The following is a 10826-nucleotide window of genomic DNA, read 5'->3' on the forward strand; positions in this document are numbered from 1 at the left end:
ATAGTTTTTAAGATCAGCCTCCACAACAATATATATAGACTGGAGCTTTTAATATGCTAGTCGATCTGTCTTTGGCCACTGGAGAGGCCCCTGCTCCATCAAAACTGTAAAATAAATCCAATGCACAGTTATGCATGTTGGAAGCTGAGGGTCATAAAACACCTCATACTGGGTCACCTTTCCGCAGCAGTTAAAAAGAAAGAGAAAAAAATGTGAAAAGTGGAATATCGAAAAAAAAAGAAAAAAGTAAGGGGAGATATGATCAGTTAAGAAAGGGTAAAATATGCACAGGAATGGGTATGCAAGAGGATCAAGGACACAAGAAATGCAGATTGCACAATAAAAAAAAAACGAAGCATAACAGCTCATGGTACAGCAATATATCAGAAATTAATAAAAAAAATAAAAGACTGCTTATAATCACGATATTCTACTTTAGCTGCAATTGTGGGACACACTGAATAGTTTTATGGTTTTTAAATACATAGTTTGGCTCTGCGCATTTTTTCCCTGCTGTAATCACCTTTTCGGTACAAAACATCTCCAAAGTCCATTTCCTACCCACAAACTGGAACGGCACCCCCTAGGTCAAGTTCTGTGCCAATACAAATTTCATTTTACGCCATACTTGTCACTGGCACTGTTTAAACATAGGGCAACTTCACGTCAGCCATGTTGGCCCCAGAACGAGGCTGGAGAACACTTCCTTTTCTTTCCGTCACGAAAAGCTCTTTTATGTTTAAATTTGTATTTTGTTGGGTTTTTTTTTCCAGCGCTTTGTTTATTTTCCTTTTATAGCGCGATATATGGAGTAGGATACATAAGGCGAAGAGATAAAGTTCCAATTCATGGAGGCGATTTGTGAAGCTGCTGGGGAGGGAGAAAGAAGTGTAAGGGAATCGATTCTTAGTCCATTCAGCGATGAAATGTCAACTAGTATTCAGCAGAGACAGGTATTGTCCGCTACTGTGACATTTATGCTGTGGTTAAACTACAGCTCTCACCATCTCGATTATCCCTGTTGTCTGTGAATGAATGCTGGGAGATGTAGTCACCTGTTGATGATCTGTCCCTTACTTAATTGCTAGAGCCTTGTCATCTCTTAGAAATTGCCAAGAAAGAGTGACTTGTGAGACAGTCCCTTTGTTAGTACCAACATCCATCATAGTCAATTGCCCTCATTCCCAGCAACTGTCACTGTGTTTCACTCTGGAGTTCTTTGATTTTCACACACTGTCCTTGATAGTTTCTCTAGTTTTTAAAACTGACCAACTGCACAGTAGACCACCAAAATCAGTTCTGTTCAAGTACCTTTTCTCACAGTAACCCTTAGTTATTAACTATATGTATTCTTTTTGTTTATGTATAGAGTAAACATTGCAAACAGAAACATTTAAAATACTCCATGTTTCCAAATTCCATGTTTGCAAATTCCATGGTTTCAGCATGGTAAATACAAGATTACAAGTGCAAAGATAAACCCCTTTCTTAATTGGCTTCTGCTTATCTGTAACTCAAAACTACCACAGCAAAGGCCAAAGTGGTTGTTTAGGGCTGTGGCAGACGGGGAGACTAGTTGCCCGCGACAAATCTCCCTTGTCGCGGGCGACTAATCTCCCCGAAATACCATCCCACCGGCGAGTATGTAAATCGCCGGTGTAATGGCATACGTACCCCCTGTTGTGAAAAATAAGGATATTATAAGTCACAGAGGAGAAAGGAGCTCCATGACCATATGAAGGAACAAGGCCAAAGGCTGAGTTCTTTTGCAAAGGTCATGGAATTCCAAACTCAGAGGTGGCTTCTGTAATAAATAATGTACCCCCTTTGTCACATCTATGAAGAATGCACCATTGTGATTGGATTAGTGAAAGTTTATAGACCGAGTACTTCCCATACCAGTCAGTTGAACTGAAGAAGCTGCTCGGATGAATAGTGAAATGTCTTCAATGATTACTCAGCAAGTCCAGTTGCTTTATATTTACTTCTACAAGTTATACCATGACCTGGATGAATGAAAACTTCATAGTCAACAGGAGTACATTATTTAATATACAATTAAAGGAAATTACATTACTAAGCACAGTTTGTAAGGATATAATTTACAGGATATTCATTGTATTTAATATATATATAGTTTATTAAATAATAAAAAGAATAACCATAATCTCTTATCAGCATATGTTCTATTTTTATGTTCATGTTGCATCCAGGTGTATATTGGACTAATGGCTGTATCATTTGGGTTTGACTGTTTATCAGTGATGGTAGTGAGTAGAGGTAGAATGATTCAGATCCTCTCACCCCAAAGAAGTTACATCCACTGCCTTAAAGGGGTTTTATAGAATCTCCAGTTCTAAGCAGCTTTTCAATAGGTCTTCAGTATTTATTTTCATATTTTCCTTTCCTTCTACTTAAAGTAGAACTCTTTCCAACTTTTTAAAATACTATTGTACCCCAAGGCTACAATTTTATTGTTATTGATATTTTTAGTTACTTATTTTTCTATTCAGGCCCTCTCCTATTCATGTACTAGTCTCTCATTCAAACAACTCCCTGGTTACCAAGATATATGAACCCTAGCAACCAGATAACTGCTGTAATTCCAAACTGGAGAGTTGCTAAACAAGACCAAATGCAAATTGTCTCAGAATATTCTTCTTTACATCATATTAAAAGTTAACTCAAAGGTAAACAACCTCTTTAATGGGCAGATATTGGCTGTCGGAATGGCTTTTTCATGCCTAATATGGCAGGCCATAGACATCTAAGATACATGCTCTCATAATTCACCAGAGGTGCTTTTAGCCCTGCTGCTGAGGCAGCTGACCCCATAACCCCTAAAAGCCAACCAACCAAACACCAACCCCTTTCAGGTACCCCTTGTGTACACTGACTAGGGTGATGAGGGGCAGGATTGTTATTGCAAGGAGAACAATTGTGAACTTTGCACTATTGCCACATTGCTGGTTAATAAAAACAATAGGAGATTCAGCTTTTAAAGGTACCAGAGTTGGCAAAAATCTGCCCCTGAATCTCGTATTTTAACGCAAAATTTGTCTTTTTCTTACCATGCCTCATCACAGAAGCCTATCTATAAATTGCATTGCACTGGATCAGTATATATTATTTGGATGATTCCTTCATCTTGGTGTAAGATAGCATGGCTGGGTATCAGACACAACCTCTGACCAATGTGATATAAATATTTAATTATAAAGACAACTGTAATCTCAGCCATATAGTGTTTCCATATTGGTATGTTTATTTATACTGTCTGTCTTCCTTAAATACCAGGGCACAGATAATTCTAGCCTTGTTCCTCTTGACTTTGGCCCTGAAGAAGAAATCAGAACAGAGAAGCTGTCCTCGAAAGGAAGGCTGAGTAGGACGTTGAAGAAGAAAAAGTCTGGAAGGAATGAAAAGAAAAGAGACCAGCAATATACTCAAAGGAAGAGGGATGATGCAGGTGGGTATACAGAAGTGAAGGATATGTCATGAGAGACCAAAATATACAATCAAAGCCCCCAAAATTGCCCTCTATTGATTTACATTGTAATTACCTGATTTAAGTCAGTACTCAAAGTGCCCCATTTGCCGTTACCTTAAATGACCACCCTACATGCACCATTGCCTTGTTTATCTTGTTAAATAGATAGATGGTCATTATTTAGACTGATCTTAGACATTCTTAGATATAGTTCTCTTCATATCTACACAGCAGAGGCCCAGTCAAGCATTGGGGACCTGGTTTTGGCTGCTGAGTTAATGGAGAAAGCAAGTGAACGTCAGGATCTAGATGAAATAAATCAAAGTATCCTGCATGACCACGGAGAATACTGTGTCCCCGATGACCCTGAACTCTTGAAGCAGATGGTGAGGGAGCTGAAGAGAACAACCCACCAGCAGAGCCAGCTCTTGCTTTCATTACAGGAAAAACTGGATCATAAGGAAAAACACTGTCAGGAAATTCAGGTAGATGCGTTATACCCCTTGCACAGGGCACAAAGTAATGCTTATACCAAGCGATACATATCAGAATAATTGTTTGATAAATTATCCCTATATATACAGTGGAGGAAATAATTATTTGACCCCTCACTGCTTTTGTAAGTTTGTCCAATGACAAAGAAATGAAAAGTCTCAGAACAGTATCATTTCAATGGTAGGTTTATTTTAACAGTGGCAGATAGCACATCAAAAGGAAAACTGAAAAAATAACTTTAAATAAAAGATAGCAACTGATTTGCATTTCATTGAGTGAAATAAGTTTTTGAACCCCTACCAACCATTAAGAGTTCTGGCTCCCACAGAGTGGTTAGACACTTCTACTCAATTAGTCAACCTCATTAAGGACACCTGTCTTAACTAGTCACCTGTATAAAAGACACCTGTCCACAGAATCAATCAATCAAGCAGACTCCAAACTCTCCAACATGGGAAAGACCAAAGAGCTGTCCAAGGATGTCAGAGACACAATTGTAGACCTGCACAAGGCTGGAATGGGCTACAAAACCATTAGCAAGAAGCTGGGAGAGAAGGTGACAACTGTTGGTGCGATTGTTCGAAAATGGAAGGAGCACAAAATGACCATCAATCGAGCTCACTCTGGGGCTCCACGCAAGATCTCACCTCGTGGGGTGTCAATGATTCTGAGAAAGGTGAAAAAGCATCCTAGAACTACACGGGAGGAGTTAGTTAATGACCTCAAATTAGCAGGGACCACAGTCATCAAGAAAACCATTGGAAACGCATTACACCGCAATGGATTAAAATCCTGCAGGGCTCGCAAGGTCCCCCTGCTCAAGAAGGCACATGTGCAGGCTCGTCTGAAGTTTGCCAATGAACACCTGAATGATTCTGTGAGTGACTGGGAGAAGGTGCTGTGGTCTGATGAGACCAAAATAGAGCTCTTTGGCATTAACTCAACTCGCTGTGTTTGGAGGAAGAAAAATGCTGCCTATGACCCCCAAAACACCGTCCCCACCGTCAAGCATGGGGGTGGAAACATTTTGCTTTGGGGGTGTTTTTCTGCTAAGGGCACAGGACAACTTATTCGCATTAACGGGAAAATGGACGGAGCCATGTATCGTGAAATCCTGAACGACAACCTCCTTCCCTCTGCCAGGAAACTGAAAATGGGTCGTGGATGGGTGTTCCAGCACGACAATGACCCAAAACATACAGCAAAGGCAACAAAGGAGTGGCTCAAGAAGAAGCACATTAAGGTCATGGAGTGGCCTAGTCAGTCTCCGGACCTTAATCCAATAGAAAACCTATGGAGGGAGCTCAAGCTCAGAGTTGCACAGAGACAGCCTCGAAACCTTAGGGATTTAGAGATGATCTGCAAAGAGGAGTGGACCAACATTCCTCCTAAAATGTGCGCAAACTTGGTCATCAATTACAAGAAACGTTTGACCTCTGTGCTTGCAAACAAGGGTTTTTCCACTAAGTATTAAGTCTTTTTTTGTTAGAGGGTTCAAAAACTTATTTCACTCAATGAAATGCAAATCAGTTGCTATCTTTTATTTAAAGTTATTTTTTCAGTTTTCCTTTTGATGTGCTATCTGCCACTGTTAAAATAAACCTACCATTGAAATGATACTGTTCGGAGACTTTTCATTTCTTTGTCATTGGACAAACTTACAAAATCAGTGAGGGGTCAAATAATTATTTCCTCCACTGTATATATATATATATATATATATATATATATATGTGTGCTTGAGAGAGGGTCAGCACTCACAGGACTTATACAAACAAATTATTTTATTAAAGAGGAGACTAACGTTTCGGCTAGCACTCTAGCCTTTTTCAAAGTGGTGAATACAACAAACTGACCAAGTTTTCTTGATTACGGGTCTATTTCAACTCATGGGGCTCATGTGAAACAGAACTGTGTTGATACAAACTTGTTACTTTCTCGGCTCATCCCTGACAGCTAGCTACAGCAGCGTGTTAATTTTGATACTTTTGTTTCTGTTTAAGCTGCTGCTTAGATCTTTTGATTACTTGCTTGTACTGATTATTTCTTTTTTGTTTTTTGTTTTATTGCATGTTTTCAGTTTTTTATTGATTTATCTCTGGTATTCTGTCTCTGGCGACGTTTGATGACGTCATCTCCACTTTTTCCCGCCACTTTGTGCTTTTTAGACACTGTGTTTGTTGTATTCACCACTTTGAAAAAGGCTAGAGTGCTAGCCGAAACGTTAGTCTCCTCTTTAATAAAATAATTTGTTTGTATAAGTCCTGTGAGTGCTGACCCTCTCTAAAGCACCTTCAACATTTTTTGGACCTGCACCCAGGCAACAGCAACTTATCTATACGTGAGTGCCGGCATTTACTTGGAAGTTTATATATATATATATATATATATATATATATATATAAAATCTTTGCCATGAATTAGACAAGGTGTTTTTTCACAAAGAGAGTACAGAGTCACATGAGCACCACAATATGCCAGGGCATTATCTGCAAGGAGTTTGTGTTGCCCATGTGTTACATGAGCAAAACCCATGGGCACCTGTAAGTATTACTCATTTTAAACAACAAAACTCTAGTTCATGGTAAGAAAGGGCCCCTTCAGGTCCAAATAGTAGTCAAGAGCTCTGCACCCCCTCCAGTTACACTTCAGTATACTATTTAAGTGCTTTTATTGTTTGAAATGCTCAAAGTGAGTGGAGATCCATCATGGTTCATTTACTACTTAAGAACAAGGAAAGCCAGATTCATGGGTGGCAAAATCAGACTCAGATTTATATACTTGCATGTGCATGGCAATTCTCACTCACTCTCCATTTGTGCTTTCTTTCCCCCAAAATAAAGGAGAGGTGGGTGTTGCTGACAGACATGGGGCAGCAAATCAGTCAGCTTGAATCGGAGATTAGGAATTTGCACTGCGAGAAGGAGATTCTAGAGAAGAGAAACAACGAGCTGCAAGAGCAATTAGCCCGAAGCTCCAGAACAGTTCTGTACTTAAGTCAGCAGGTGAAGAGTAAGGAAACGGACAGGGACGAAAGCACCTTCTGTTTAAAAAGCATTAAAAACGAAAGCAAGTGGGTGCGCTTCTATACTGGCTTCGATGGCTACGAACAACTGAGCAACTTTCTTGGCTTTCTCACCGCGGACCCAAACTTATGTACTGGTAAGATACGTAGGAGGACAGAGGTCGGACCTCAGAATGCCCTTAGCTTAGAAGATCAGCTCTTTCTCGTCTTGACAAGGCTTCGTCTGGGCTTATTGCTTCAGGACCTGGCTTTCCGATTCAGAGTGTCAGAGTCTACAGTGTCTCGCTACTGGCTAAACTGGACAGAGCTCCTACATGCACGACTTACTCAGGTAGGCTCATTATAGTTTGGGTCTTCGAAGGGTATCTGAGATTAACCAAATGTTTTTTTGTTTTGGCTTTTGAGGGACCCCAGACCTCTGCACTTGCCCTGGGGATAGTAAGCCAACTTTAGCTCACAAGGATGAGTTTACACAACACTATTCTCTCTGTAGCAAAGAACTGAGCAGAAATTAAGGATTTTTACAGAGCAAGTCATATATTTATCCTCAGTCAAGGACAGGTGACTGGAAGATTTCTTACAACCAGCCTTTACCAACTACATACAACCTTCTTTTATCACAACCTTCTTTTATCATAGTAACAGCAAAAAATTAAAGTAAATTAAATATAATTGACTGTTGCCCAGCAATGGTAAAACTGGTGTGTTTGCTACAGAAACACTACTAAAGTTTATATAAATACCCTGCTGTGTAGCCGCGGGGGCAGCCATTCAAGCTGGAAAAAGGAGAAAGGGCACAGGTTACATAGCAGATAACAGATAAAACATTATTTTATTCTACAGAGGTTATCTGTTATATGCTATGTAACCTGTGAATAGCTGCCCCAGTGGCTACACAGCAGCATTCTTTATATAAAATATAGTAGTGTATCTGAGGCAAACACAACAGTTGTACAAGTGCAGGGCTACAGTACATTGTATTGGAATTACTTTTATATGCTTTAATTTTTTGGTCTTACTGTTCCTTTAAGGTAACTGCCCTAAAGTTATTAGAGACCCCCTGGGTCCACTGCTTATGCTCACACTTCTTGGCACATAAACATTGTTTGGTGTAGCTTAGCAAGTAAGAATTCATGTATGGTTTCAATTTGTTAAGCACGTATTCCATTTCACAGGTCCCAGTCTTATACAGCATGAGGTACTTGGACCTCTTTGAGCCCAAAAGACTTGAGCAGTATCAGGGCCTTACGTGCACAGTTATGGACTGCACTGATCTTTTCTTTGAAGTTCAAGCAAAGGACCGTTCCAAACCTGCTTCTAATCACCCCTGTAGGAACCATTACCTAAGACGGGGTTACGCCATTGCCTCTCCTAATGGCTTTATCACCTTTTCATCTAGTTTACCCTTTGGGATAGCTACAAAAATAATGGACGGCCAGCCTCAAGAGGAGTTACATGGCGACATAATGCCATCATTACAGTTTCCCCCGTTCATGCAGAATGACCCAGTGCAGCTAACACAGGAACAACATGGAATGAGCAGACAGGTACTCAGCCTACTGAGTCTTATAGACAAAGCCCTGAACTTTCGCTTTTTGAAGGGCGTATACCCACAGAGTATGGAAGCTCAGGTGGACAGAGCCTGGATCATTTGCTGCTACCTAGCTTGCCTCCTACATGATCCAATGGGGTTATCATAACCAACATGTTTTACTTAAACTGGAACCCATCTTGCTAACATTATCTGGCCTGCAGCGAATATACATACTAGGAACTAATCAATCAATGGGCACTGAAAGCAGGACCTTACCCAATGTTTTTATATAAAATTAAAATCTAACCAAAGATGCTATTACCTTTGAACAGGGTAGGGTTATACACCCTCATGTTATAGCCAAAGGTACAAAAGAAAATTACCATAGAAACTATAGCTAAAACACAAATGGCTTTAACTGAAACAGCTACTGGTAAGTACCACAAGCACATTCCGATAACTACCCTAATAAAGGAAACCCAGTGTATAAATATTGAATTGAGTCACTGTGACTTTCTATATATTTTACGACTGTAATGGTGGCCAACAATCGCTTGTTTGGCGAGGTCACCAAACGAGCAGATCTTTCCAATATGCCATACACTGGCAGATTTACGCTTCCAAATCAGGTTCTGTAGACTGATTCAGCAGCTTGTCTGCATGTGTACTACCGGACCAATATCTGGCCAACAATTGCAGGCTTGAGTTTCCTATCATATGGAGCCATATTTTTGGATTATGACAATATTATCTGTCTTAAAGGAACTGTAACACCAAAAAATTAAAGTGTATAAAAGTAACTAAAATATAATGTGCTGCTGCTGCCCTGCACTGGTAAAAGTTGTGTGTTTACTTCAGAAAGTCTACTATAATCTATATAAATAAGCTGCTATGTAGCCATGGAGGCAGCCATTCAAAGGAGAAAAGGCACAGGCACATAGCAGATAACAGATAAAGCACTATTGTATTCTACAGAACTTATCTGTTATCTGCTATGTAACCTGTGCCTTTTCTCCTTTTTTCCAGCTTGAATGGCTGCCTCCGTGGCTACACAGCAGCTTATTATATAAATTATTGTAGTGTTACTGTAGCAAACACACCAGTTTTACCAGTGCAGGGCAACAGTGCATTTTATTTTTATTACTTTAAAGCTCTTTCATTTTTTGGTGTTACTGTTCCTTTAAGTGAACTTGTCAAATGAGTTGTACTTTTACTATATGGACACCAGAAATTACGGTTTTGTTTTTTTAAAAATATATCATAACATTTTCTTTGCATGAGTTTTATAATATTGCCCTAAAAGTATTTCACCAACGCTGATTAGCTTTCTGATACCCCATGTTCCTCTATGAGGGGGCTGCCATATTTACTGTACATTTATTTACTGTTCTATAAGCAGATGTGTAATCAAGGATTGTTTGGGGGCCCAGCCTTATTAGTCAGAAAGTGCCAGTTGAAGGAGTGCTTTCTTGCTTGTGCCACTTCAGACAATAAGATAAACATTGGGATGTGTCATTCCTACACTGTTGGGCTGGCCCTTTCTACAGGTTCCTGGAACAGAGGTTGGGCATGTGTGCATTTAAGGACTTTATCATACCAAGGAATAGATTTTCCCTAACTCAAGCGAGTGCAATCCTTTCAGAGGTGACATGTTATTTCTTTTAAATCAAAGGCCTTTGTTGTTTTGTATTGTTTAAAAATTGTTAGCACAGTGAAGAGAGGGTTGGTGTGGTGCATGGAGAACACTTACAGGGTTAAAGCATACTCACATTTTTCTACACAGTAGTAAAACCATTTAAGGCCATATACAGGCCGACTTGACCCAAATGTGCAGATTAAAGGCTTGTGCCTGACATAGTTGGTTGCAGATCAGATATATCAGTCAGTGAAGGTTAGACTCACCAAACTAAGGCTGCAGATGTGCAGGTTAGACTCACCAAACTAGGGCTGCAGATGTGCAGTCCTCTCACAACAGGTCTCCTTAAGGTGGCCATACACATGCAGGTTTTAGCTGCCGATTAAAGTACTTTAGACTGATTAGAGAGTTTATCTGCCTACATATGGGCACCCCTGACCGATATCTGGCCTAAAATTGGGCAGCTCTCTATTGGGCAGGTTTGATTTTCCACCCCGAACGGGGACCATATTGGCTCACCCTTGGTCCAAAGGCACCCAAGCCCTGCTGTTTTACCTCTTCCAATATCTAAATTAGTCAGATATCACCCATCTAAGGCAAGGTATACCATGCCTGAAGCAGAGACCAAACATAGTACAAAAGTGTT

General features: G+C 40.0%; 2 protein-coding genes across 3 annotated transcripts; both read left to right on the forward strand.

Annotated features, from left to right (window-relative positions):
• The first annotated feature begins 662 nt into the window (after positions 1–662).
• LOC101732849 lies at positions 663–4056 on the forward strand. Of its 2 annotated transcripts, none has more exons than XM_031905858.1 (3): positions 663–953; positions 3298–3469; positions 3725–4056. In XM_031905858.1, the coding sequence occupies exons 1-3, from the start codon at positions 849–851 to the stop codon at positions 4042–4044; spliced, it is 597 nt and encodes a 198-aa protein (XP_031761718.1). In that variant the 5' UTR covers positions 663–848; the 3' UTR covers positions 4045–4056. The 2 variants fall into 2 exon arrangements, with proteins under 2 accessions (XP_031761718.1, XP_031761717.1); XM_031905857.1 differs by having other exon boundaries at positions 664–953; positions 3722–4056.
• Positions 4057–6702: 2646 nt separating this feature from the next.
• On the forward strand, positions 6703–9042 carry LOC116412336. Its single transcript, XM_031906467.1, has 2 exons — positions 6703–7341; positions 8186–9042. Exons 1-2 carry the CDS (start codon positions 6853–6855, stop codon positions 8708–8710), a joined length of 1014 nt encoding a protein of 337 aa, XP_031762327.1. The 5' UTR covers positions 6703–6852; the 3' UTR covers positions 8711–9042.
• The last annotated feature ends 1784 nt before the right edge of the window (positions 9043–10826 follow it).

The sequence above is a fragment of the Xenopus tropicalis genome, chromosome 7 (genome assembly GCF_000004195.4).
Source record: "Xenopus tropicalis strain Nigerian chromosome 7, UCB_Xtro_10.0, whole genome shotgun sequence".
Lineage (NCBI taxonomy): Eukaryota > Metazoa > Chordata > Amphibia > Anura > Pipidae > Xenopus > Xenopus tropicalis.

Bases quoted from the DNA above. Each gene is read 5' to 3' on its own strand.
- LOC101732849 (XM_031905857.1), top strand. From the start codon at position 849: ATGGAGGCGATTTGTGAAGCTGCTGGGGAGGGAGAAAGAAGTGTAAGG. The intron at 954-3,297 runs GTATTGTCCGCT...CTTAAATACCAG, and splicing joins CTAGTATTCAGCAGAGACAG to GGCACAGATAATTCTAGCCT. The intron at 3,470-3,721 runs GTGGGTATACAG...ATATCTACACAG, and splicing joins AAGGAAGAGGGATGATGCAG to CAGAGGCCCAGTCAAGCATT.
- LOC116412336 (XM_031906467.1), top strand. From the start codon at position 6,853: ATGGGGCAGCAAATCAGTCAGCTTGAATCGGAGATTAGGAATTTGCAC. The intron at 7,342-8,185 runs GTAGGCTCATTA...TCCATTTCACAG, and splicing joins TACATGCACGACTTACTCAG to GTCCCAGTCTTATACAGCAT.